Below are 27,207 nucleotides of genomic sequence, written 5' to 3' on the forward strand. Positions count from 1 at the left end.
GTAGAGTAATCATTGGATTAAAGGAAGAATTTTATCACATGCATGGGCAGCGTGACTAAAGTAGCTATGTAGCTGCTAAGTTTTTCTTTGCATGACCTCAATTTTCAGCAGTAGCTCCATAACTGCTAAGTTTCAGACCCTTCTTGGTATGACATTTGAACTCAAAATAACCTAGTAAACATGCTGAAGTCTGGTAGGCGTTTTGTGAGATATTTTGGGATACTGTTACATGATACAATCACATGAAGGAATGTTTATTAGTAACTATATCATCACATATACAGGGTGTGCATGACTTAGACATATTTTGGATTGGATTTGTTGACACCTTATACACTAAACTCAGACCTATGGGCAATTACAGTGCTATTAATGTTCCCACACTTTACAGGTCACTGTTACACACACTAGTGTCTTCAGTTGATTACATTCTCCACTTGTCGTTTCATGGCAACACATTGATAGCAGTCTCTAGGTCACTCCAAATCACACATGAAGTCTTCTTTGCACAGCATAATTCATTTCTTGCCATTCTGCCAATTGCCAACTCTGGAGACTCTCTCAGGTCTGATTCCTCTGCTCCCAAGCTCATATCCTGGCAAGCTGGCACCGCAAAACTCAACTAACTCAAACAATCTTTGTCTTTTTATAACCATTTGGCACAGACCATGCAGAAAACACAGCCTCTCTGTTGTTGGTAAGGCATGTTTACACCACTGTTGCATAGCAACAGAAGTTATTTGATTGTGCTTCTGTATTCGTTGCTGCAGGAATGTGTTTTACAGAGCAGTTGCCCGGCAATGGATGTCTCCTGATTTCACTATTACAGCTTTTGGGTGTCATGTCACAATATAGAAGTACCAAGTGCATGACTGAGTCAGCCCCCCACCCCACACACACACACACACGCACACAAAAGGATAGTAGTGTTTATTAATTTTAACATATTATAACTGTCACATTGAAGTGGGGGATGAAGTTGGCCATTCACCTTTATCTGATGCTGAGGTTAAGAATGTGTCAAGTTGACCTCCACTCCCTTATACATAGTCATGGTGTATACTTGATTAAGCACAGGAATATTTCTTCATGGCAAGGTTTCAAATTAAGCACAGAGAGAACCATTTTTAACTTAATTCAGTTCTGACAGTTATAAATTTAACCTTATCTGTAACTGTCTTTACTATTAATTGTTATTAATTAATTAGTGTTACATTTGATGGATATCTTCTTTAATAGTCAGTATAAAGTTAATGGTTTAGATGTCTTTACAGTTTGTAATCACCTGAGGTAATCATAAGTGGATACACATTAGGAAGATACTAACCACAATAATTTATATAAACCTGTAAAAAGTACTCTATTTGCAATTTAACCCGTTGCCGTGGTTCGTCGTGTATGTTTCGTCAGGGATTTAAATCAGACTTTATGTAGAAAGTGAATTTATGCGTGTGTGTATGCATGTGAAGGCAACAAAAAACGAACCTGGTACCCGGCAATATAACTGGGCCACCATATCAGTGGGGGACATAAATACAGGGACTTAGTCATCCAGGTTGGGGTTCCATGTAAGGCTGACTCTCTTGCTCTGTAAAAAAAAATGCTGTTGTGAAATCCAAGGAAGCGCCAAGTGGGTACAGTCTGGCATAATCTTCTAAGGAGGCTCAAAGAGGGCTGTTTTGCTGCTGCTGCTGGTGATGCTAGGTATATACATTAAAGGTAAAGTTGTCCCTGTGCTTAACTAATTAATAACTAAGCCATGAAGCCATATGGGATAGTGAATGTATATCGCCACATTTTCTTGACCTTGACACTAGTTGGAGGTGAGTGGCCAGCTTCATGCCCCTGCCATTTTACCCGTGGTGAAAGGGCTCCTGGTACCCATTGGATAGGCTGTGTGGACCCGAGAGCTGATCTGGATGACCTGGAGAAGAGAAAGTTCTTGACCCTACCAGGACTTGAACTCTGACCCCTCAGTCATCCAGCCCATAGGTAGTCATTATACTGAGTACGCTATCCCAGCTCCTAGGTAATATATATTACATGTATTAAATAAAATATATTTTCATACCATCTTATAACACAAAACATTCTGTTCATTAGATGGTGAATGTACACTCTCTGTGTAATTTCCTAAGCTGCTGTTAAAGGAAGCAAAATAATTTTTTTCAGTCGACAATAGATATTGAATTTCAGGCTGGCTCCCAAATGTTAAAATGGTGCAACAGAGTTAATTCATGCCATGTATATATGTGTCTGTCTATGGTCAAAACTTTCAGAACATATTGGTCAGATTTCAGTGAACTGAAATTTTAGATTACCATGTTTTGCATAGACAGATTTCTGAAATCAGAAACATAGTAAATTTTGTTAGGCTAATTTCTGCTGCAAATTTAAGATACAGATATGCCATGAAGGAATGAATTCTGTCTTTAATTATTACACCTTCTAAATCTTTGTGGTTTATGTATGTGAAACTGTTAAGGAAAGTCATGTAGGCCCACCACATATCATAATTTGTCATATGTAAACAAAAACTGTCAACCAACTTCCATGCAGATCATTGATATGTATGGTCACAACCTTCTAGAAAATAAAACATAATGAGAACTGCCTTCTGAAACTTGCCACTACCGTCAACATACGGTGCTGATGAAAACTGCCGTGAGATATATATGGGAATTTGAATTAGTTATACGAGGAGCATTCCGTATATAATGCCTCCTATTTTTTTTTAATGAAAACTACAGCAGATACAGAAAGCACAATAACGCAGTTAAATAGAGCAAGATTTCAGCTACTTACAGTTATTTTTCCACATAATCACCACCATTCGTTATGCACTTTTGCCAGCGATGAACAAGAGCCTGTATGCCGTGCCTGTAAAAGTCTGCACTAGCAGAGGCTAGCCACTTTCTTACAGCTGCATTGATAGCATTGTTTTCTGGAAAATGTTGCCCACGTAGTCCATCTCTCATAGGCCCAAAGAGATGGAAGTCTGAAGGTACTAAATCGGGGCTATAAGGTGGATGTGGTAGGACAGTCCAGCCAAACTTTGCAATGTGCGCGGTGGTCGCCAAACTGGTATAGGGTCTAGCGTTATTGTGTTGCAAGCGAAAGGTTGTCTGCTTCTGTGGCCTGACTCAGGCTTTCAGCTTAGTCAGCATCATCTTGTAGCATTCAGAATTGACAGTTTCACCAGGCTCCAGGAAATCCAACAAAATCACACCCCGACTATCCCAAAAGACCGTGCACNTGTTATGTGACGATCTGTATGGATGAACTGATCAAGGCACTGTTCATTGCGAGGAGTGGCAGCTGAGCAGGGATGCCCAGGGTATGGCTTGTTGTGCACTTCACTTTCGCCACTGTTGAAATGCACTACCCACTGCCTCACTGTGCTGACATCCACTGTACCATCTCCGTACACCTTTAGCAAGCGTTGATGGATGTCAATGGGTGCAATTTTTTTGTCAGTGAGAAATTCAATAACACATCTCTTTCATACCCACGTCTATGTCAGACGCCACTTTGATAGACTGCTCTGCTGTCGCTATCTGTCGCATGACAACCAAACTAACAGTACATTGGCAGGAAGGTTCAACCTTTACTACAGCAGCACCAACATCTAGCTCGGACGTTACATATTAACACAAAAAAATTGGAGGCATTATATACAGAATGCCCTTTGTATATTTGTGAAAGAGGAAAATCTCTTGCATTATTTACTGTTCTATGTTTCCTGCTGAAACTTGAAGCAAACACAAATATAAATTTTATCAGTATTTCACAAGCATTGCTGCTGTAATAGGTAAGATAGTAAGTAAGATACAAAAGTTTGTGATGATGGCATATTAATACAGTTATTTTACTTCTGGACATTATCATCTTGCTTTTTATTTAAAACACAACATTTCACAAAGTGGATTCTATTTCTGTCTTCAGGCGAAACCTACTCAGTTAGGGGCCCAATCGGTAGGGCTACTCCCTATCTCCAGAGAATCCAGTCTCCAAAAAGTGTTTTAAATAAAAAACAGGACAATGGATAAAGTCAGATACAATAATTGAGGTAAAAAAGTAGGTTGATGCATGAAGTTTCCTTTTTGTTAGCAAGTACTCATAATTTATAATTTATTTACATTCATAGACTGATACACAAGTACAATTGGACAAGTCAGTTTAAGCCAGATATTTGTATTGCAGAAACAGGTAAAAAGGTCAATGAAATGTTACATTTATAACTTAAACACATTCTATACATGCATTTGAAATTCCTGATGATGTCATTTTCATCTAATAAGCATTCATGGAAATTCCTTTCAACCAAGCCTAACTCTTCGCAGCAGCTGGTGGTCACTGTATAAGTGCCTGGTTACTAAACACTTGAATCTTGCTAAATTATATAATTTGAGGTTCTCATTGTGGAGATTATTGTTTTCTGGGATATGATGCCTTTTAATCTGGTATCTGCTTACCAAAATTTTGCAGGCAGCACAGTCCCCTGAAATATATATTAAATCTCTTCCGGGCTATGTAGCATTCATCCCAAAAGTAATCTTCCTGCATCAGACTGTTGAAATCTGGCTGCTACAGTCCTGTTTTTCTATAATTATCAGGTTCAGTTCTTGTGAGCAAAATGAAAACAAAATAGTTTCAAATAAGGTAAAGATTTGACTAAGCTTGCTTTTTTAAAATATCACATTCAAATGTTCGCTTCATGTTTATTTAAGTGTACTCAGTTTAACTTTTAATGCTGCACAAGACATTATTATTTCCATGATTTCTTCTTGATCCATTCCACTTTTGCAGCCTGAGACAGCTCTACCATAATTACAATAACAATACAAACACATTGCATGTGGCTGTCTGCAAGAAGTTCTAGAAAAAGCTAATGCCTACTTGCCATGTATACAGAAGTTCACGCAACTTTATGTTAAACGTTTATATAGCTGTCACTCATAACATTTCTGTTAGGACAGACTTCTGATGCCTGTATGTCTCCCATGTTTTTTTTTTGTATAAAAGAAGAGTTAAAAAGAATTTTTTTCTTTATGTGTAACTTTTTTTTTTATTTGAAAGTTTATACACCTGAAAATTCTATCGAATATATGCTTTTCATATCCACATAAACAAACCTAATTATTATATAAAAATATGTTAAAAGAAAATGAAGCTTGAACTGAGTGCTTACTGGTTGATCCAAAAATTAAGTAATATGCCAATATTAGGAGGTTTTAAGACAATGGTCACAGCAAATTTCTTGTGAATGAATGTGGCCAGGGCAAAATAACACTCGAGAACTGATGCAACATAACTTTGAAGAAAGAGATATACTTACTGACACCAATATCAGTTCAAGCAACATTTACTTAAATGCAAGAACATGAACTATATTTCCTCCTCAGTATCTTCACGTTTAAGTGATAATTTGCAGTGGAAATTTTCTCCATATTTTTTACACATGCTTAACATTTCCATGGCAGTCAGTGTTAGGCGAAGTCCATTGACTTCTTGTATCCATTCTGTACTTTCACGACATGAAGACACCTTAAAGTAAACAACAAGCATATTAGCACAGTGGCCCAAAAGTCAGTCAACCTAAAATTTCCTCTTGTATTAATGGGACTATTCAGATTTAAACCTGCCAGTCAATTTGTAGGAAAGTATCACAGTATTATGATTTGTGCATTGAAATGGAGGATCTCTTTTTTGAACAGTTTTTTAAACCCAATAAGTAATAAAGACATTGCCAACACATTTTTGTTTAAATTTTACTAACCAGTTAACCGACTTTTAGGCCATATTGTATATGCTGGCATATTTTTAGAAACTTCATAATTTGATTTCAAGGAGGAAACCTCTAGGTCACAGGTCTGTACTGGAATGTTTATGATAATTGGCTGCCCTCTTTATGTACATGATCAGATTATCCATTAAGTTATAGCCACTTAAGTAGCTGCTATATTTTTTGGAGTAGAAAGGCACTTTGAATCATTGCCTACTGACTTTTCTGTCTATCACAGACATTGACCAATGAATAAAAAAATATCCTTTACTCATCATGTGGGCTTATAGGTATTTTTCTGAAAATAGCAAGAGCATGAGAAGTTATATGTTTGAGTTTATGGGTACTTCTTCAACTGTAGTAGGTAAATGTGTTAAAAGTGTTTGATTTGATTCATTCTGTGTTGTAAACTGTATTCTTTATTAATTATACCTTCACTATCTGAAAACATTTCTGAAAAATTGCATTTCCCTACCTGTTTCAGTCCTCAGGCTATTATCATGTGGAAAATTAAGGGGGATAATGGTAAATGAAACATACAGAGCAAAGAATGAAACGTCAACTTGTGGGAAGAAAAAGTGAAGTTCCCTTTCAAAGAAACAGAATTTTGTATTTTAGTCACTAATTGTAAGATCAAGTAGACACAATACTGATTTAATTTGACATTTCAGTTTGGATGTGAATGAAGAGCACATGTTTGTTATACACCATAGTCAGAACCTTTAGAATACATTGATTGTAAAATCCCACAGTATGAAAATATAAAAATTCAATAACAGATCAGTTATGGAGCTAAAAATAACAAATCGCTTATGAAGTTAAAAAAAGTATTGTAAGTTATTCAACTCAATAATGAAACATGATACATAACTACTCACCTGATGATGATCTGGGTGTAGGTCAAGATGTATTTTCAAGGTTATAGTATGTGTGTGTGTGTGTCTATTGTCATGTAGGAGAGTGACCCTCGACAGGGTTTTGGATCAGACATTATATTTACTGACCACTTATACACACCACTCAGAACTACAAGCAATTACAGGGCCACCGCTAATCTCCATAATTCACAAATCATCACAGCACCTGCCAAGTCTTTACCAGCCAATGGCTTCTAACAGTGGAGATTCTTCAGCTTCACACACTCAAGTCCTCTCTGAATGGTGGCTCCTTTCCAACTGCCTCTTTTTCTTAGACTCCCATACAGAACTGACTTGGTTGCCCCAACTGTCTTCCTTATAGCCCCTTTGCATGGACTGAGTAGAAACTGCCGTTTCCAACAATACCTCTATTGTTGCATGCATGGGAACATGTTTACCAAGCTGTTGCCTAGAAGTGGCTCTGGTATGTTTGCTTATCTTGCGGTCATTGAATAGTAATGGCTCTACACGCAACAATATGAAATAACATTTTCCTATGAATACTTACTTTACTTGAGTGAGTGAACATTTTACGATCACTGATGTCAGAAACAGTGACTTTATACTTAAAAGTAGATGCAACTTCATCTGAAGCCACCATTTGGGCTATAGCATCCAAGTGTCCATCACAGTTTACATTTACTACCAAATAAAAGAGACCCATGTTTGGTATATAAATAGCAGCTGGATAATTGCAATCAGGCAGGTACTCCAACTCCCATTTTTCTTTGAATTTATGTGTACTAGGGACCTACAGAAAAACACAAGACAGGCTATATTAAATAAAGACAGTGTTTTAAACAGAGCAGAATTTTACTTATCAAGATACTGTCTTCTGAATAACATTGTACAATAAACTGCATATAAAGGCACAGATAAGTTCCATCTATGCCAGAGCCTCATGTTGTGAAGGTATATAGATAGTGTTAAATGTTTAGCTCCTGTCTTTCAGTAAGAAGGTGTGTGCTACTCTGTATGTGGTGAGAAAGAGAAAAGTAATGCCATTTCCAGTAATGGTATTTTACACGTTCAAGGTAGAGTCTGGTGGGGAACAGAATAAATAGATAATAGCTGAATGGGTTGGCATTGTGGTGATGCCTTGACTCATATTTTGCAGATGCTTGGTTCGAAACTCAGCTTGGACCCAGGCTATCCTGACAAAGGTTTTTTGAGGCTTTATTCAGTCTCTCCAGACAAATGCTGGGATAGTACCACGATTAGGCCACAACTGCTTGCTTCCACATCCTTTCAGTTCATCTATCATCCTACCTTTTGTCACAGTATAGTCCAACTACTGACAGCAGTGTAGAATAACCCACAAAATAAAGAAATAAAGAAGATAGGATGATCATGAACAGTGAACTGGGAAGAATATGAAAACTGCTGTGATCTCCTTTAGATACTATCCCAGAATTTGCCTGAAGGAAACCTGTAGCTCATCTCCAGGTCAATATTAAAATGTAAGGAATAGGTTATACATTAATTAGTGTTTTTTTTTCACTTGGGCATGATGTAGCAGTAACTTACTGTAGTGGATTCTTAAACAAGATATACTGCCTTATAACATGGCAATAAAAAACAAAAGAGTTGCAATCCAAGTGAAGTAGCTTCCATTTCGTTTACATAAGTTTTTAAATTGAGTAATACATAAATTTTACCCTAGGCTGATATGCCTTATTAAATTCATGTATGCCTTTATACAGGTCTCTCACATTTCTAATTGTACTGTTAATTTCCATCTCACTGATTTTTTTAGATATTCTGTCTCTGAAAATTTCCTTAGAAAATATGAAATTTAAGCATGTATACACACACAAATGACATATGCCATTTAAGTTCCCAATATTCAGCCACAATGTTTTACTAATTATGGACAAGTAAACAAGCAAGTTTTATGATTGTAGTGGTAGGATTAATGAGCAGTGGTATTTTTTAATGCACTTGCTATCAAATCTTTTCTATAGATTGTGTAACAATTGTGCAAAAAATTATCATTTACAACAAACATCTGTGCTCAATATCAGTTATCTTGCATGAAAATGTCATCTTTAACTACATAACATGCTACAATACATCACTGGGAAAAATGACACAGTTGAAAGCTAACAACAGATGTAGTATCAAGAGAAATGATGAAAGCAGGAGGATCAGCAGGACATCATTGGCTTGCAGAGTACTAAGAGATATGGAAAAGAAAATAAGAACTCTAATTTAATAAAAGGATGCAGAAACAGTATAGAGGGGACTGTGTTACTTGGTAACTTTAAAAATATGTGACAGTTATAAATTTGAAACTGAAAAGACAGGTGGAAAACGAACAAAAGTATCATATTGTTTCTGAAATAAGAGATCTATAGTTGATTTAATCTTTGAAGTCAGAGAAGTAGTAGAGAAAAAGATAGAAATTTGGCAGTGACACATGTTTGGATTTTATTGATATGGAAAAGGTGAATGACAATATAAACAGACAAGAAATCTGGAAAGTGATACAGATAGCTTATGTTTCAAAAGGATTGCTGGGAAGAATAAAAAGCACTGACGACAAATGTCAAGACAGTATCATCACAGACGCCTCACCCCCAAAACTGAATGGTTTCAAAAGTTAGAGTGATTAATGGTTTTATCCCGTGTTTTGTTCAGCACAGTAACAGATCAATAAGAAGAGTTATAAGAGGATAGGGAGAGGCAGAGGGAGATAAGGAGGAGAAAAAGAAGAAAGAAAATCGGTCTCAGTCAGATCAGATTTATGGCACATTGACACAGAAACACTTTGGTAATTCTATACACTTTGCACCTTACCTTTCTGAGTATTGTAGGATGGTGATACCGCAAGTGAGTCAGCACATGTGCTGCTGGTTGCTCTTTAGTACATGACTTGAACACACAAGGGAATGTACCAGGACAGAATTTAGGATGGGATATAGCTCTCTTATCTTTTCTTTCATGTTGACTAAAACTTGCTTGCAGTGGTATATTCAAATTCCATATAGTCTTAATCAAGTCTTCTGCCAAATAGTTTCTAGTCCCATAGAAAATCTGCTTGCACAAGGGACATACTTCCATCCTTAATCTTTCATGGCAACTTTTACAGTAATGATGTCCACGGTCACACTGATATATTGGTGGCTTTAGTAAGTCAAAACAAACTGGGCATTTTATGATATGATATATTTCTGAACCAATTTCCTGTCAGGATAGAAAAATAGAACAATTAAAACCAGCTGCATTAAACAGATTTGTTACAACAGTAGAAATATAAACAAATAAATAAGAATAAGTAATTTGGACTTTAGATGAGCATACAGAAACAGCAACAAAAGAGGTGAATATAAATGTTGGCTCTGTGCCTAAGCACCATGCCATGAAGACACACATTTTGGTTTACAGGGAGTGGAGGGTAAGACACATGCATAAGCTCAGCTGTAGACAGTGTGAGATGTGATCAGTTAACTTCACACTCTGGTTTCTCCAGCTACAAGGAAATAGCCCACCTAACCATTGGTGATGGATCCAACAGCCAATCTGCACTTGCTGACGAAGAAATGAATTCTTCCCATAAGAGGAGTGAAGTTTCAAATCATGTTTCTTCTTTGTTTCCTCAACCTTCAAAACAATGCCTCTCCTAAAGATCTCCTGAAGAAGATATCTTCTGGGATATAATGCAGTGTAGCCCGTTGAAAGTCTACAGACATTTCAGAGGAAAATGTCACCTCAGTTTTCAGGATCAAAGAATAAGGCAAGCAAGAAAGCAGCGTGAAAACCAGTCAGCAAGCCGAGCGATGTTCAAAATGGAGACGACATGTTGACTTTCAACGGACCAAACAGAATTATGAAGAAGAAAACAGAACTGTTTATAACCACCATTGTGAGGACCTTGGATCCTATAGTTGCTCTCCTGTGTGAAAGGTTCTTACAGTATTGTGTGGCACTGTAGGTCAGTGATTCTCAGCCTTCTGGATCTTACACAACACTGATCTTTGTGTCAGAACCTTAATTCTGCTACAGGAAAAGCATTTCTCTTTTTCCAAGAACTGTATTTTCACAATTATGTACATTCTAGTATTACATTAATCATTAATGGGAATTGTTATTTTTGAGATCTTACAAGGATACTCAAGAGTCGTGGTAGTGTAGTTGGTATAGCGACTGGCTGCTGTCTGGACTGAGGGGTCAGAGTTCGAGTCCCTGTGGGGTCAAGAATTTTCTTTTCTCCAAATCGTCCAGACCAGCTCTGGGGTCCACCCAACCTCCTATCCAATGGGTACCAGGGACTCCTTTCCCAGGGGTAAAGCGCCAGGGGCGTGAAGCTGACCACTCACCTCCATCTAGTGCCAAGGTCAAGGAAATGTGGATCTATACATCCACTCCCCCATACTTCTTCATGGTGTAGTGCTTAATGCGTTGAGCATCAGGACAACTTTACCCTTTACAAGGTTACTCAGCTGACTGTCGAAGTCCCACCAGTGGGGCTGTTCTATTTTATGACATTGTGTTGTCTGGAATGTGAGCACCAACATTTCAGAGGATCACACTGCCTTTATCTTTAGACATTCGCCGGCAATATGCTCTTCTGAAACTTTGGTTTCCACTTACAATACTACATGTAAACCCAGAAGACCATGGTAGGAATTTATATCCTAGCTTTACATTTTAATATATAAATTAGTAAAATGAGACTTGCAAGATTTGTAGCATTTATGGGAGACATGAGACATTTCAGTCAGAAAACCTGGAGGGAAGTAGTTACCACTTGGGAAACCTTGGCATAGATGGGAGGATAAATATAATGAATCTTATGGAAATAGGATATGGAATGGTTTGAACTAACTCTTGATATGTTGGTCTTCTGTGAATGTAGTGTTGAACTTTCACATTTCATAATGTATAGTGAATTTCTTGATTAGCAAAATGATTATTAGGTTCTCAAGCAGGACTGCTCCATGGACTTGGTTAATAATTATACTCTCTACTCATTTTATGTTCTCAAATGATGACAGGGCTTCTATATAATAATGAGACACATTCATATGGGAGCAACTACTCAACTTTCAGGTTGTTAAGTGGAAAGAGGTAACTTTAATATTTCAGAATAAAGAAAAAAGTTCCCATTATCCATGATTTTAATAAGACTGTACCATCCTACCTCTTTGCTACTAGTTGCCATTATTATACAGCCAGCATGCAGTTAGATGTGTCTGATCCTGCAAATAAATTAATACTGAACTTAGATTTAATTCTTCTTGTGCATACACAATAAATATTTAATTACTGTTGTTCACACTACTTGAAAAAATAAACTCATATACAGGTAAAACTAAGAAACTGTAAACACAATGAAATGTGGCATTTGCAAATAACAGGGGAATGCAGTTTAAAACACTAAGAATGCAATGAAGACAGCTTATCTATAAGAACTTACTACAAATGGTGTTACTGAGGCAACACAGTGTTACCATTTAATACGAATACTGATGAAAATGGGAAAAAAGTAATCTATTGGGTGGGTTATGGAATAAAGTGGCCATGGCATATTATCATGGCACTACCTTGGCATTTTCCTGGATGGACTGGAATAAGTCAGGAAAGAATCTCATGATTGTGATTGTGATGTTTTAATGGAGGCCCAGGTTTATCGTTGCGGTGAAATTGCTTCGTATCTTCATCCCTTTCCCCTTTTCTTCCTATCCATTATCTCGTTCATGGTTTTTATTCCCCTTCCTCCTTCCTTAATTTCTCAATCCTGTTGTACTCCTCTCACTTTCTCCTTCCATCTCCTTTATACTAAGGCAGTTTAGGTAAATATCACTCAAAACATGCTGTTACAGGAGAATAAATATGAAAATAACAGCCATGATTTGCATTATGTTATTTCAACATTTTCGGTAAGGTCTACATTGCCTGTGAATGCAAGCAAACTTACATCATACTGTTTTTTATAATTACAGATCATTGTAATATGGCTGGTAAATATTACAATTTTACAACTAAGGACTTTCTTTGTTCTTTTTCTCGTTTGGTGATTAAACAATTTTTACTAAACATTATAACTCTCTCTGCACAGAATTTCATTATGTGAATTTCTTACAATTGTTTTTATTTCCATTATATACTGACAACAGATTTCTGATAAATGTTTCTATCCATTCTAATGCAAAATTTTTAATTGCACGTATTCAGTGTGAATGATTATAATGTCTCTTCAATCTAAACACAACTTAAAGTAATTAATTTTTGTATTATAAATAAACATGTTCAGATATTCTAGCAGTAGTAATTAGATTTGTAATGTTCAATGCAAGACACATAAGATTCCTTAGGAAACCCAATTTGTTTTGCTAGTTCATGAGTAAAAAGGGTATAAATCATTGTCATGAAATACCCTTGTCGAGTATTTTTAAGAAGAGTAGTAGTAACTTTGTGCCTTAAAAATGTATACAAGACTGAAATATAATGTATACAATCTTAAAATATAATGCCATGAATAAACATGCCAATCTCAGCAAACTCTGGAATGCTCAGAATAATTCAAGAAAGAAGTTAGGAATTTATGGGTTTACTTTAAAAAAGGAGACTTGCTTGAAAGGAATATTCGCTCACTAACAAACAACAAATTAATCCAGTGGACAGCTTCTCAAGAATGAGACTGCTCCATTGAGACAGTCAGTAAGGGAGACTGAGGTGTGTGCTGCCTGAAATAATCATTAATTTAATTAATCTCTTATTCTGCCAGTACCTGTGAAACCCGTAACATCTTTGTTGCTGTTATTACTAAAATACTACATTCTATATTTGAGTTCACATTCTAAATGCGGTGGAAAAAAAAAATACTGCAAGGTGTTATTTCACATGAGGTTTGCTCACAAGTAGTTACCTTAATTAAATACCTATGATTATCTTATGATGTCTTCTGAATCAACAATTTGGGTAGTAGCAAGCTATATCACAAAAAATAACGCGTCGTTTAAATTTTTATGCCATTTATTATGTCTGTTCCAGCTTCAAAATGCGCATCCACGTCGCGCGCTCGAATCTATCTGGGCACGGATCCCTAAATTTTCGTTGCGATATGCACCGGTATGCACTGTGTGTAATGCAGTTGATCGTCCAACATTGATTGACATTTTACGTTAACTGTAGAACAAACTAAAATTAAGATACGTGAAGAAAGAAGTAAAGCTCAGCAATAATTCGTATGAACCCAAAAAGTGGGGCACCCAAGAAAGAAACTCACAGAATTTTCAGTAAGAGAATTTCAAGGCAAAATCATAAGACCATAAAGACAGACGGTGTACTTCATACATGACCTGCATGTACTGTCATCTGTCGAAGATATATTGGTATTATAACAATATCAGCGTTCACCTGTCGGTAAAGAACGTAACTGCTTTCACTGCGAAAGTGAGGAGAAAGTACGAAATTAGAAAGCAAAACAAATCAGGGAATATTAGTATCTCAAACCCGAACAGAAGCATAACGTTTAAAGGATCTTACAAATAATCTGGCGATCTACAGTAATTTATTTTAATATGAGGCTTTTTTCCGTTACGCTTGTATTAACTTGGGATGACAAACCATCCATTTAATTAATAATAGTAATAATAATAATAATAATTCTTTCGCGCACACCTACAGGGAATACAAAGTCTTGCGATGCCTCTGACATCACCATCCACTAATTCTTATGGTGAAATGAACGAATAGACCTAATCCATTCAAAGTCGGCACCGGTGGTAACTGTTATTGATAACAGCAATAATATGTGGTCTGACCTGGTTCAAGTGAGTCAACTCAACCAACGCACTCTCCAGTAAAGTTATAGTAGTATCAAACAGTCTTTACTAGTGCCCCGACAGAGGCTCGAACTCAGCAGCTCTCAAATACAAGTCTAGAGCACTACTGCTACAGTAACTCACAGCTAGATTATCGTTTGAGCACAGAGTGAACGAATAGCACGGAATCTGTTCTCAAGGGGATTGTGGTTCAAGTTGCAGGTCTCAAAGTAGTCAAACGTATTTTTTTTCATCCTGCACAATAACTCATAAATGCTGGGAATTTCTTGCTTACCTAAATAATTATTAGCTTCTGTTCCATGAAAGTATCAGTTATCAGAAACCGCCGAAAAATTGTATCCTTCCCCACAGCAGGAAAATTCTTGAATCAAATGCTAGCAAATTGAAAGTAAAAGAACCCTGACTCGCTATTATATATAAACATAAAATTTATATTTTATGTTTATATATATTTGTTTTTATCCATATATGCTTCTTCTTCTGCCAGTTCCAGAATTGTGTCATGAGCCGTTCAGACACTAAAGGAATTGTTAAGCCCATCTTCTTTTACGTCCAACTTCCCGCCTTGCAGTTGAATGACACAAATATGCTTGCCACGGTAAATATTCATGAGCCATCCTGCCTCCATGTTTATGCCGTATATATTACGAAGTGTTATCATTTTCTTTGTGGAAGACAATAAGTATATAAATAAAAACAGAGTTTACACTTGAGGTCCCATAATTTATTGCCATACTCACACATCAATAAATACTATTTACGTAAAGTCAAGCTATTTTTGAAGAGGGGTTTAGTCGCTTCCGGTCGCTTCAGACCAAACCTTCCACTTATTTGTCTGAAAATGAAACATTTGAAACGTTTGAAACGATACATTCACGTCACACTTTCCATGACCTGTTCACATTCACTCAACTAGATGGCATAGCATCAACAGTTGCTTTAACATTGATCAACAGCGCCCAAGCGGAAGGATCCGCTGTCTTCTAATCAGAGATTACTCTGTCTTTCGAATGATTGAAGTGAATACTTTTTTTACGGCTGAATTATTCGATCGTTTAATTATCGATAGCTTTCTTTCGATTCTGTATATCACTGTCTGTAGTTGTGACATTTCTAATGACCAATTTAAGTGTTGCAGAGATCTTGCAGGAATTCATAAAGGTTTGTGTCTGTTTAGTTAACATCACGTCATTTTGCGTATTTTGTGTTTGTCTTATAACGCAATTTCAGCAGCATTCTTTAAGCCTTCCACTTACTTACTGATATTCGACGAGGTTAGAAGTGTCTAGATGGCGAGATCACTACTGTCGAAAAATGTATTCATGTAATAACATTATTTCCGAAAAAAATGCTTATGAGGAAGTCGAGGACAGAGAAGGTAGCATGTTACAGAGAACAGTATTGCTTATTTAGAAGCTGAAAAAATATCCAAAGAATCACTTTATTAGACAGAAAACATCACACTTCCTTACAAATGAGTTTCGTAAAAATATCTTTTGGCAGTGATAAGTATATTATTCAGATTAAATAAGGTAAAAGTAAAGGGGCCCATACACGTACGATTCTAACTCGCGAGTCCGACTCGGCTCGGGTTCCAATGAGCCAAACTCGTCCGTCTGTGGGTCGCAAAGTTGGCAGTCAGCTCATGCGTTTGTGGTGAAATTAATCCGAGCCCGGCTCCCGAGTCAAGCTCGNGCCAATCAGTGGCCGACGTGCTGAGTGGACCCAGTTGGACTCCCCCCCCCATGCGAAAAATAAAAGGTAAAAGTATCCCTGTAACAGGCCGTGAAGGCCCATAGGGTTGTGAAACGTCGAGGCTCCACATTTTCTAGACAATCGGCTCACAGATGGCGGTGAGGTCGTCAGCCTTACGCGCCGGCCGCCCTTTATCCCCCAGGAAGATTTCTGTTAGAGGCTGAGTCGACTCCAGGACCACAGTGCGGCTGGAAGGATTAGGTCAATTGAAAAATCCAATAACCTCATCGGGATTCGAACCCGTGACCTTCCGGCTTGTAGCATAGTGCCTCAACCAACTACTCTACCGCGTAAGTACGAATGAAATTCGAAACTTGACATATGAATTTCTAAATTTAAAAGAGTAATCAGTTCACTTTAGGACAAAGCAATGAATTAACACTTCGCTATTTTCAAAATTCGCACAAAAATCAGTAGTGTACATCTAGTTCGCCTCATGCCAAACAGACAGATGTACTGTGCTCCAGAAAAGTTGCTCCTTGAAACAACTGATCCAGAATGCTTCTAAGCGGTTCTTTTTTATTACTAGTGGGGTGGGACTAAGTCCCTCGTACTGCGGCCACTTCTGGCCTATTGTACCAGCCCCAGATGATAGGTGAGGGGCATTGTGGAGCAATTGGCGGAATGAAGATTGGCAGAGAAAACCTGCCCCAGCGCTACTTTGTCCACGACAAGTCCCACTTGACCAGACCCGGGATCTAACCCGGGCCGCCGCGGTGGGAAGCCAGCGACTAACCACTTGATCTATGGCGCGGCCTTTTTAAGCGGTTAAGTCATATTATCGAGGAAAGAAGCTAGTGAGAAGATGATTCAAGCCTGCATGTTCTTCACTGCGCGTGAAACTTAATCAGTTGTTGGCAGACAGAGAAAGGTGCGCTTTGCATCTGATCTCAGCAGTTACCAGGCCATTGGTAGCAACTAGCCGACTGTTTCTTGTGCACTGGCAGGTATTCTGAAGAAGTGTTAAGGAAGCAGTTGGTTTTGAGTATGCAGCATGAACTAGGGATAGACTCAGAATATGTGTGGTATGATGAGAGTATGACTTTTACAGATCAAATATTTAGTAAATCAGAACACTCTTCAAAGTACTATTTATTGTTTGTTTAATACTGTATTTTGCAATTTAACGTCGAATAAGTATTGCCTTTTAATATTGACCTTGCGTATTTACTGTTTACAAAGTTTTATTCCTTAAAGTAACTTTAGTTTAATGTTATCATATTCACATAATTCCTTTGGGTACTAGGACATGGTGAAAGATCATGTTTTTAGCAACCAAGAGGTTCCCGTAAGTACTGCGGGGTCACATGATCCCTTCCCAACTCACCCGGGACGTCATTTTTATAGCATCTCCCACCAGACGCTAGGTGTCACCGGCCTACGACATATGAGCCCTTCATACTCTCTTGTGGTTGGATTAAATTGGCTCCAGCCCCAGGCGGAGACGTCACTGGTGTCAGAGGGCGTGGTCAAAGGTCATATTTGAGAGTCTCAAGATTTCCCATAATTATTGAAACGGCTTTGCTTATGGTTCACTGCCAGGCTTTTGTTGTGTCGGTGCTGAACCTGTGGGTTCCATAATAATGGTTATTTCTGGAATAGTCGAGACACCCAGCGTGCGTTCTAGACAGGGACTTACCGTTGGCTTGTTCGTAAAGCTTTCTTTCCGATGTTCTCGGCCTCTATGACCGTATCGGGAAGCTTCGAATTGAGCGTTTCGGGAAAACTGAGAGAGAAGACGCCGGATAACATTGACATACCGCCAAACAGAAAAAGGGGGAGAGACTCCAGATACCGCTCCTGAAAAACAAACGCAAAAAGAATATGCATGACATTCATCTGTGCAGTCATCTTTTGGTCTCGTTGGGGTTGGTCAGTAGATTTTCAGCATTGGAAGTAACCACACGTCATCTGGCCCCTCCGTTTGCATATGCTTAACATTATTAGACTTAATGCCAGCAATAGAAATGAGTACCAGGAATCTTCCTGTTGATGAAGGGCGGCCGACACGTAAGGCCGACACCCTTACTGCAATCTGTGAGCCGATTATCTAGAAAATGTAAGAATCTCGACGTCTCAAAACGCTATGGACAACCAAGGCCTGTTACAGGAATAGCTGTATTTTCATATATTTATAGTTCCTAACTACTCGGTAGCGTTGTTGGTTGAGGGGCTATGCTACAAGCCGGAAGGTCGCGGGTTCAAGTCCCGATGAGGTCATTGGATTGTTTTCAGTTGACCTAATCCTTCCAGGCGCACTAGGCCCTGAGGTTTACTCAGCCTCTAACAGAAATGAGTACCAGGAATTAATTTAATAATTTTCCTGGGAAGTAAAGCGCGGCCGGCGCGTAAGGCTGACAACCTTACCGCCATCTCTGAGCCGATTGTCTAGATAATGTGGGACCCTCAACGTCTCACATTCCTATGGGCCTTCACCGCCTGTTACAGGGATAGCTTTACTTTTTGTTTTTACCACATACTGACAAGGAATACCCTCCGGTTGGTGACGATTCTGCATAAATAAACAACACGCCATGAGGATATATGGAGAACTGGCGTTATACTCGTAGGTAGATTCACACATACTTAACCTAGGCACCAGATGAATGTGAGTCGTCAGTTTCATGCTCCGGCCGTTTCACTCCTGATGTTCGTTGGAGATGAGGCTGAACGGTCCCCATGGCAAATCTGGCATCGGTGTCGAAGAGATAAATCCTCTACCCCGGTCGGCTATCCCTTGCTGTAGACCTACTGACTGAACCACCCAGGCAAATGGTTTCTCTGTGTCGACGTCAGCTATAGGCCCACCGATTGCTCACTTGAACATCACGTGAACACTGAGATAAGATTATTCTACTCCCATCACAGCTATAGTTAGGGCACCCACTTGGGAAATTTGAACTTGTCCCTGTGCGTAATTAAACACCATGCCATGAAGACATACAAGGGAGTGGAAGTATAGCTCCACCAGTCTTGACCTCTGCAGTAGTTGGAGTTGAATGGTCAGCTTCACGCTTCGACCACTTTACCCCCAGATAAATAGCCTCCATTACCCATTGGATCTGAGGCTGGTTGGATTTCAGAGCCGGTCTGAACGCTGTGGAGTAGAGAGAAAGCTCTTGTCCCTGTGGAGAATCAAACCCCTTCCTTCCAGTCCTTCGCTACACCGACGAACCTGTCCATGACCAAGTCCATCAAATGCTAACAGGACGATTACGGAATGTATATTTCAGCAAAACTGCGTGATTGATTATTCAGTATTCCCCATCATATTCAGAAGACCTTGAGTTCTGTTCTCCGTTCGAGGGCCGACCGTAGTGGGAGAGTTTGTTCCCGGGGTTTCCTTCGACCTCTTAATGCAGACGTTGCAATAGTAATACTTAGACAATACATCGTATATAACCCACGGCTTCTTTCTCACACATGCATTCCATTCCATCATTAACGGTACTCTTAGGCTGGGGCTACACGAGAGCACGAAGTACGTCCGTTGCAACGAACGTTGCCCTAATCCTCCCTTTAGACACCTGTGGGACACTTTGCCTCTGCAGCTGAGGACCAGAACGGTAAAGCAGACTTGTCAATTTATTTACATCACCTGACCGCGAAGGTGTATACGAAGAATAGAAGTAAAGCTCTAGCCATTCTAGGCCTCGGCTCCATATGGAGGTGGTCAGTTTCACGTTCCGGCCGTTTCACCTTCAGGAATAATTCCCTTCATACGCATTTGGTAGGAGGATGAGTCGAATCCAGAGCCTGTCTGGTCTCGGTGGGGAATGGAACAACACCCTCGATTGTCCAACCAGACTGACTTATCCCGCTATTCAGTTGAAATCTCCGTGGCCTTAGCCCGGAAGCGAACTTTATCGACCGAGCGACTGCCGCTTGTCGGAGAAGTTAGTGCCAACTTTTGCGAATAGAGGGTGTCGCGTAGTCCGCGCAACGGATCCCCACGACCAGAGCCGCTAATTTTCTATTCAAGTATCTCCTCAATTATGCTCAGGAGGCTGAGTGGACCCCGCTCCAGAACCACTACTTCAAAGAAAATTTGGTATCGCCGGCAATCGAACCCGGGGTCTCTGGATCGGTAGCCAGAACTCTGACCACTAGACCACAGAGGCGGTCCCTTCAGTTGAAAAGCATCTCCTAATCATTTCTTCTGATTAGTCACGAGCCTGAGATTCGGTATTCTCACGGTGGTGGCAGAGGACTGTGTTCTGAGATGTCACACCGTGCAGCCTGGTAGAAGTCCACTGAAGTTTCTGAGGAAAGTACTGCCTCTATCTTCAGGATCTAAGAGTACGTCAAGAAACCAAGAATAACTGGACAATCGTCTGCTTGCTTACATTCCAACGCTGAACATGGAGGCAATACGTCACTCACTCACGGAGCTGAGCCTTTCTTGAGAAGCCGCCAATTATGCAGCTACTCAAGAACCTCCCAACATTTTGTGGAACTCGAAGGTTCATTACCGTATTCACAAGAGCCCTCCAGTGGTCCCTATCTTGATCCAGATCAATCCAATCCATACTAACACATCCTATCTCTCTAAGATCCATTTTAATATTGTCCACCCACCTAAGTCTTGGTCTTCCCAGTAATCTCTTTCCTTCTGGTTTTCCCACCCGACTCCTATATGCATTCCTCTTCTCCCCCATTCGTGCTTCATGCTACGCCTGTCTCATCCTCCTTGACTTGATTATTCTAATTATATGTACTTGGAGAAGAGTAAAAGTTATGAAGTTCCTCATTATGCAGTTTTGGAGGTAGTATGCTCCACATAAAAGTCTGCAGCTTCTACCTAGACACAGCGTATCATCCAGAAAGATGTATTCTTCACAGCCATGACAGTGTCTGTTACTTACCAATAGTGGTGTCTGGGGTGCCACCATGGAACCAATTCGCCCGACCATGGCGCACACGCCAAGCAGTGAATGCCGCAGCTCCGTCGGAAACATTTCTGTGGTATATACGTACACCACCGTGAAGGATATTGTAATAGAGAACTTGCCCAGTAAGAAGAGCAACATTCGCAACCAGTCCATATCTGTACAAAATCAAATTGTAATTGCAGTTTTGCTAGCAGCAGAGCAGTAGACATAGACGTTACACTGCCCATTATCCTGACTGTTGCTCAAAAGGTGCGGTAAATATCTGATCACGTTTTGAAGCTTATCGACAGTCTTACGAGAAGAAATGATTACTTATCTGTAGCCCACCTTTATCACAGACACGTCCTTCCATAAGAGCTGAACCTTTTGCAATGCCTGTAACTACAGCAGTTTCATTCGAAACCCATGTGATTCTCTCGACGTTTTCGTTTCTGATGTGTTTCTCATATAGTTTCAAAATAATTTGCCGTATTTTGTTTCTAAAAACAAAAACTAGGCCTACTTGTACGATTTAAAATTCAGCGTTAAATATTTCTTAGGAACACAAATTCCGAATCAACACAATAACGCAGAAGAGTTAAATGTATTAACAATGATCTGAAATTTACTACATGAGAAAATGGGAAAACAAGTAGACGCTGTTACTGTTAGAAAACAGGTCGAAGACATCATAGCACAAGGAATTATCACTTCTTTCGATAACTTGAATGAAATATGTTTTTATTATTGAAATTATTATACTGATCACAAATATGACAAAGTTTAAAACAGATCCCTTTTTTAATCCTTGATTTATTATGTGAAAGAAATTGAAACGCGACCTTACTTGCAAGACAGTAACTGTTTATTCATAAACCAAATGCCATATATTGACACTAAGTTAAAAAAGAAAATTATAAGAACACAAAGAACAATACAAAATTTTAAATAGCATGCTGGTTTCGTTAAAAATTCCATAAGCAAAACTGGGGCATGATGCAAATTTTATGTTTCCAGTTTTGGAATCAGAACATCATAATTCATTTCAAAAAAGTAAAAGGAGGTAAAGCTCTCCCTGTAACAGGCCGTTAAGGCCCATAGGGGTGTAAGACGTCGAGGCTCCCACATTTTCTAGGCAAATCGGCTCACAGATGGCGGTGAGGTTGTCCGCGCCGGTCGCCCTTTATCCCCCAGGAAGATTCCTGGTACTTATTTCTGTTAGAGGTTGAGTCGACTCCAGGGCCATAGTGCTGCTGGAAGGATTAGGTCAATTGAAAAATCGTATGCCCTCATCGGGAATCGAACCCGCGACCTTCCGACTTGTAGCATAGTGCCTCAACCGACTACGCTACCGCGTGACCCCATTTTAAAAGATATGTATCCCCTTGTTATAGTAACCTTGTTGCCTAGTGTAGTGAAAATAAGGCCGATCCCTACCTGTGGGAACGAATGCGAAGGAGATGGAACTGATGCCGGAGAGTATCAGAGATGCGCTGAGGGTAGATTTTCTACCGAACCTGTCCATGGCGAAGTAGAACACGACGTAAGCTGGGAGTTCTATCAGCGCCACCAGGATGAAGTTGGTGAACTTGTTGCCGCCCACTGAGACGGAAGTGAGGGACAGCCCGAAGAACACGAACGTGATAGTGACCCTGTGACGTCAGATCCGGGGGACGGGAAGAAAATAAGAGAACGCGAAATTTAATTTGCTCGTAGTATGAAAGTTTGCAAGAAAGAGAAGAGTAAAAATGTGGCATATTTTAGAAGGAATACCGAAAACTGTGAAGATATAAAACCGTACTGAGGCAATATGCGGTCTTTGTTAATAATCACGAGTAATTCAGTCGGACAACGTAGCAACCATCTCAGTCAGTTACCATATCTGTTTTCATACAAACTCCGTGGCTTTATTCCGCAAGGGAATTATACCGACCGACGGACCGCCGCTTTTCGGCGAAGTTAATGCGAACTTTAGCGGATAGAGGGTGTCGGGTCAGCGCAACGAATCCCCACAGCCGTTAATTTCGGTTTTCTAGACCGGAGCCTCTACTTCTCCATTCAAGTAGCTCCTCAATTATCCTCACGAGACTGAGTGGACCCCTTTCCGGACCCACTACTTCATAGAAAATCAGGTAACCCCGGAAATCGAACCCGGGACCTCTGGATCTGTAAGTAGGAACTCTGACCACTAGACCACAGAGGCGGTCTTTCATAGCTTCAGTAATTAGGCTTACACATTTACTCTGTAGTTGTCCGCACCATGTCGTGAACACATGGACATACAGAGAGCCTACAGATAAACCTTCATGTATTGTAGATCTCAGGGTTAGGCGGAACTGTGCATTGGTTTCACGTTGCTGCTACTCTGTCTTCATTGGATAGACAGTTGGGTGGGAGCTAGAGCCAGTATCAAAATCGGTCTCTTCCCTTGAGATTTTCGGGCAGGTTACACTTCTATGAACAGGGAAAATTTTGTAAAAAACTTCTTAATAAATAAATTGTAATTTCGTACCTACCAACAGAAGGAGCAATTGATCACTCTCACCAGCAGGATCTTGGAGCGGAGCACCTGTTTAAGGACTTCTTTCGTGGATTTTGCTTCAGTTTCAGGATTTTCCTGAAGTGCAATATACGACACCAGTTAGTAAACTTCAGAGTAATTGAAAATTCAACATAAAAATAAGAGAAAATTAACTTTCCTTTGTACATTGGCCTTTTCAGATTTTAGTCGGTAACACGTGAACAGCTGATCACAGCCGAGCAGTATAAAAGCAGTAAGGTCTTGATTCGCTCGAAAACTGGGAGCATGAATTTGAGTTTGATGTATTTCTATGTTTCCATGTCCGTGTTTTTCTGTGTTGTTGGTTTCATGAATGTTTTTACTATGGGTTAATCCGTCGTGTCAGGAGCCCTAGCAAATATTGAGATATTCACTCTTTCAGAATTAATTCTGAATGAAAACAGACCTGAAGATTTAATAGAGATCTCGTCACCAGGGCATGCCACGTCCTTGAGTTGCGGATGGAAGAGAGGGTTTCTGGATATTGAGGGGTAATTTAAAATGGAATGAATAAGCAATTGCGGACAATGTACAAAGCGTAGTCTCCCACCCCCCGCTTATAGGCTGATCGTTGGAATAAAACCCATAACTGGAATAGACTAATACGCTGTGAAATGTTCCACAACATTTTGAACATCGAATTTCTTCTTACTTTTTTCGAAAACCTAGGAAACGGAAAATGGACATGAACTGGGACTTCAATTTATATTCTTGAAGCGATTAACTCAAAGATGATGAGCTTACTGGGACATGTAGCATGCTTGAGAGACGTGAGATATAAACTCCGTGGCCTGTAGTCCGCAAACAAACTATACCGACCAAGCGACCGCCGCTTTTCGGCGAAGTTAGTGCCAACTTTAGCGGATAGAGGGTGTCACGTGGTCAGCGCAACGAATCCCCACGGCCGTTAATTTCGGTTTTCTAGACCGGGAGGTGAGATATGCTTCTGTATTTTTAGTCTGAAAACTGAAGGGAAGAGAATTATTTGTGAGGCCTAGCGCAAATGTGAGGATAATATTAAAAATTTAAAGAAACAATGTGTGAGGATATGGACTGTGTATAAATTATTTCATCATCTTTAATTTGATCAGTAATATTTAGTGAAGAGTAATTCTACAAAATGTGATGTTCATCATTGTACAATTTTCCCCATTGTCTTGTTGTCTTCTCTCTCCTATATTGAAATATTCTCTCTAGCACTTTGGTCTCAAAGGGCAGGAGACCAAATTTCACATCCTGTCAGAACAAAATAGGATTACAGTCTTCATCTTTAATGCTTCCACAAAATATAAATATGGCTCGACTTTGTGACCATACGTCTCATACAAGACGGTGAGTACTGAGGAGACAAATAGGAAGGTGTGCTACTTACAGGTTTTCCTTCGGCCATGGAAATCATTTCGAACTTGCTGAGCGTATCATTGGAAAGGAGTACCCCATTCCTCTTCGCTGCCCTTAAAATTATATTTCGGGCTTCTTCAGTCTTCCCCATGGCCATCAGCCATCTTACTGATTCAGGAAGGAACCTGCCGTAACATATACATAAAAATATACAAAATTCCAGGTACTATTTGTCTAAACTTTTGTCACATTTGTATCAGGTTTATTGTCCGTTGTCTGAGTTATATTCGTGTTTCACGATGTTTTCGATTGCTTGAAGTCACTTCGGGGTACGTGGTAGTGTAGTTGTTTGAGGCATTATGCTACAAGACGGAAGGTCGTGGGTTTGATTTGTGATGAGGTCATTGGATTTTTTCAATTGACCTAATCCTTCCAGCCGCACTATGGCTCTGAGGTCGACTGACAGGCTCTGACAGAAATCAGTAGCAGGAATCTTCCTGGAGGTAAAGGACTGACAACCTCGCCGCCATTTGTGAGCCGATTTTCTAGAAAATGTTGGAGCCTCGACGTCTCATAACCCTATGGACCTTCACGGCCTGTGACAGGGATAGCTTTGTTTACTTTTTTACTCCACTTAATTCTTCCAGCGACTGGTTGTTATTAAAGCAAATAGATATGTACTATTTTATTTTCTATGGCATGTAAGATTATGGGTTGTTTGTCGTTAGCTTAGAAATTGGTTATTTATAAGGCTCCAAGGTCAATCCCGACTGACTCTAAAATATAACAGTTAAAATGTTTATGAACATATCTATTTAGTCCTGGAAGAGAAACGAGCCAGCAAGCAAAATTGAATATTGAAATAAACTTTAAAAGTCGGAACAGTATTACAAATATACTGTACATAGGATAGGATGGAAGGTCATATGGAATGGTCCGTCTGTGATAAGCAGATCTTCTCATTAGCTTTTGGGAGAGAACCCGGTATTCCCTGGTTCTTCGCCGTGGATGTTCATATCTGGTGAAGAGGCGGTCTGCAGATTATACACCTCGTCACTATGCAGGATTCTCAGGCATGCTACATGCACATTCGTTGCAGCTTGTCATGAAAATGTAGAGGAAAAAATGGAGAACAGTTCTATATTTTCTTAATTTCGTTGAGTAGATGCATTTGAGCGGCCACCTTCACGCCCCGGCCGCTTTATTCCCAGGATAAGGCAACTGTCACCAATTAGATGGCATGGTCTGTCTTGACAAGTTGAGCAAGATGTAAAATAATTGTCTGTGGTATTGAATTTGAAGAAGAACAAGTCATGAATTGTCGAGATACTTACTTACAGAGCTGAACCCTTCTTGAGGAGAAGCCAAATCTGCAGCTACTCAAGAATTTCCCAGCATTTCATAGAACCCGAAGGTTCATTACCGTGCTCACAAAGGCCCTCCGCTGGTCCCTATCCCGAGCCATATCAATCAATCAATACCATCCCATCCTATCTCTCTAAGATCCATTTTAATATTGTCCACCCATCTACGCCTTGGTCTTCCCAGTGGTCTCTTTCCTTCTGGCTTTCCCATCAGTATCCTATATGAATTCCACTTCTCCCCCATTCGTGCCAAGATAGTTCAACGTAATTAAACATGATAATAGGGTAGTTGGAAGGATATATTTTTGTGAGGTAGGTCAAATAAAGTAGAAGGTGAAGTTATCCCTGTGCTTAACTAAGCTCTAAGCCATGAAGGCGTATGGAAGAGTGGATTTGTAGATACACGTCTTCTTGACCTCGGCACTAGGTGCAGGTGAGTGGTGAGCTTCACGCATAGGGCGCTTTAACCCCGGGGGAAAGAGCCCTCAGTACCCACTGGATATGAGGTTGGGTGGGCCCCAGAGCTGGTCTGGACGAAGTGGAGAGGAGAAAATTCTTGAGCCTACTGGGACTTGAACTCAGACTCCTCGGCCGCCCTGGCCGTAGTCAGCCGCTATACCGACTGCGCTGTCCAGGCTCCCGAGCTACTGCTTTTACCGGTTCTCACGGTCTCTTAGCTTGCAGATTTCTTATATATTTTTTCTTCTACCCTGAAGATGGAGGCGATACGTTCCTCCGAAACGTCGGTTAACACCACATATACACGGTGCCAAATCCCAGAAGACTGCTTTCTTCATAGTCACCGCCGTGAAAGCCTCAAATCT

The 27,207-nt window shown here is 39.8% G+C and overlaps 2 protein-coding genes and 1 long non-coding RNA gene across 10 annotated transcripts in view; 1 reads left to right on the forward strand and 2 right to left on the reverse strand.

The window, feature by feature from the left end:
• Positions 1–4,114: 4,114 nt before the first annotated feature.
• LOC111865419 (organic cation transporter protein) overlaps positions 4,115–27,207 on the reverse strand; it is a 33,004-nt gene continuing 9,911 nt past the window's right edge. For 3 of the 8 annotated variants that reach the window (XM_033751879.1, XM_023853441.2, XM_033751866.1), the window contains 6 exons: positions 25,051–25,204; positions 23,635–23,735; positions 22,556–22,770; positions 21,113–21,294; positions 17,887–18,047; positions 17,334–17,813 (listed from right to left, as the gene is read on the reverse strand). In XM_033751879.1, coding sequence (XP_033607770.1) covers positions 17,780–17,813; positions 17,887–18,047; positions 21,113–21,294; positions 22,556–22,770; positions 23,635–23,735; positions 25,051–25,204 — 847 coding nt within the window. In that variant the 3' untranslated portion in view covers positions 17,334–17,779. Of the gene's footprint in view, positions 5,548–7,210; positions 7,454–9,501; positions 9,889–11,845; positions 11,904–17,333; positions 18,048–21,112; positions 21,295–22,555; positions 22,771–23,634; positions 23,736–25,050; positions 25,205–27,207 lie in introns of those variants that run through there. The other 5 variants (XM_023853457.2, XM_023853450.2, XM_033751881.1 and 2 more) reach the window with 5 other exon arrangements.
• Positions 5,389–9,765, reverse strand: LOC111865502. The gene is made up of 3 exons (XM_023853600.1): positions 9,502–9,765; positions 7,211–7,453; positions 5,389–5,547 (listed from the first exon to the last, which is right to left on the reverse strand). The coding sequence occupies exons 1-3, from the start codon at positions 9,763–9,765 to the stop codon at positions 5,389–5,391; spliced, it is 666 nt and encodes a 221-aa protein (XP_023709368.1).
• LOC117282411 overlaps positions 15,480–27,207 on the forward strand; it is a 136,049-nt gene continuing 124,321 nt past the window's right edge. Inside the window, exon 1 of the long non-coding RNA XR_004513146.1 lies at positions 15,480–15,653. This is a non-coding gene — a long non-coding RNA (uncharacterized LOC117282411). The remainder of the gene's footprint in view (positions 15,654–27,207) is intronic.

Source organism: Cryptotermes secundus, unplaced genomic scaffold, assembly GCF_002891405.2.
Source record: "Cryptotermes secundus unplaced genomic scaffold, Csec_1.0 scaffold944, whole genome shotgun sequence".
Lineage (NCBI taxonomy): Eukaryota > Metazoa > Arthropoda > Insecta > Blattodea > Kalotermitidae > Cryptotermes > Cryptotermes secundus.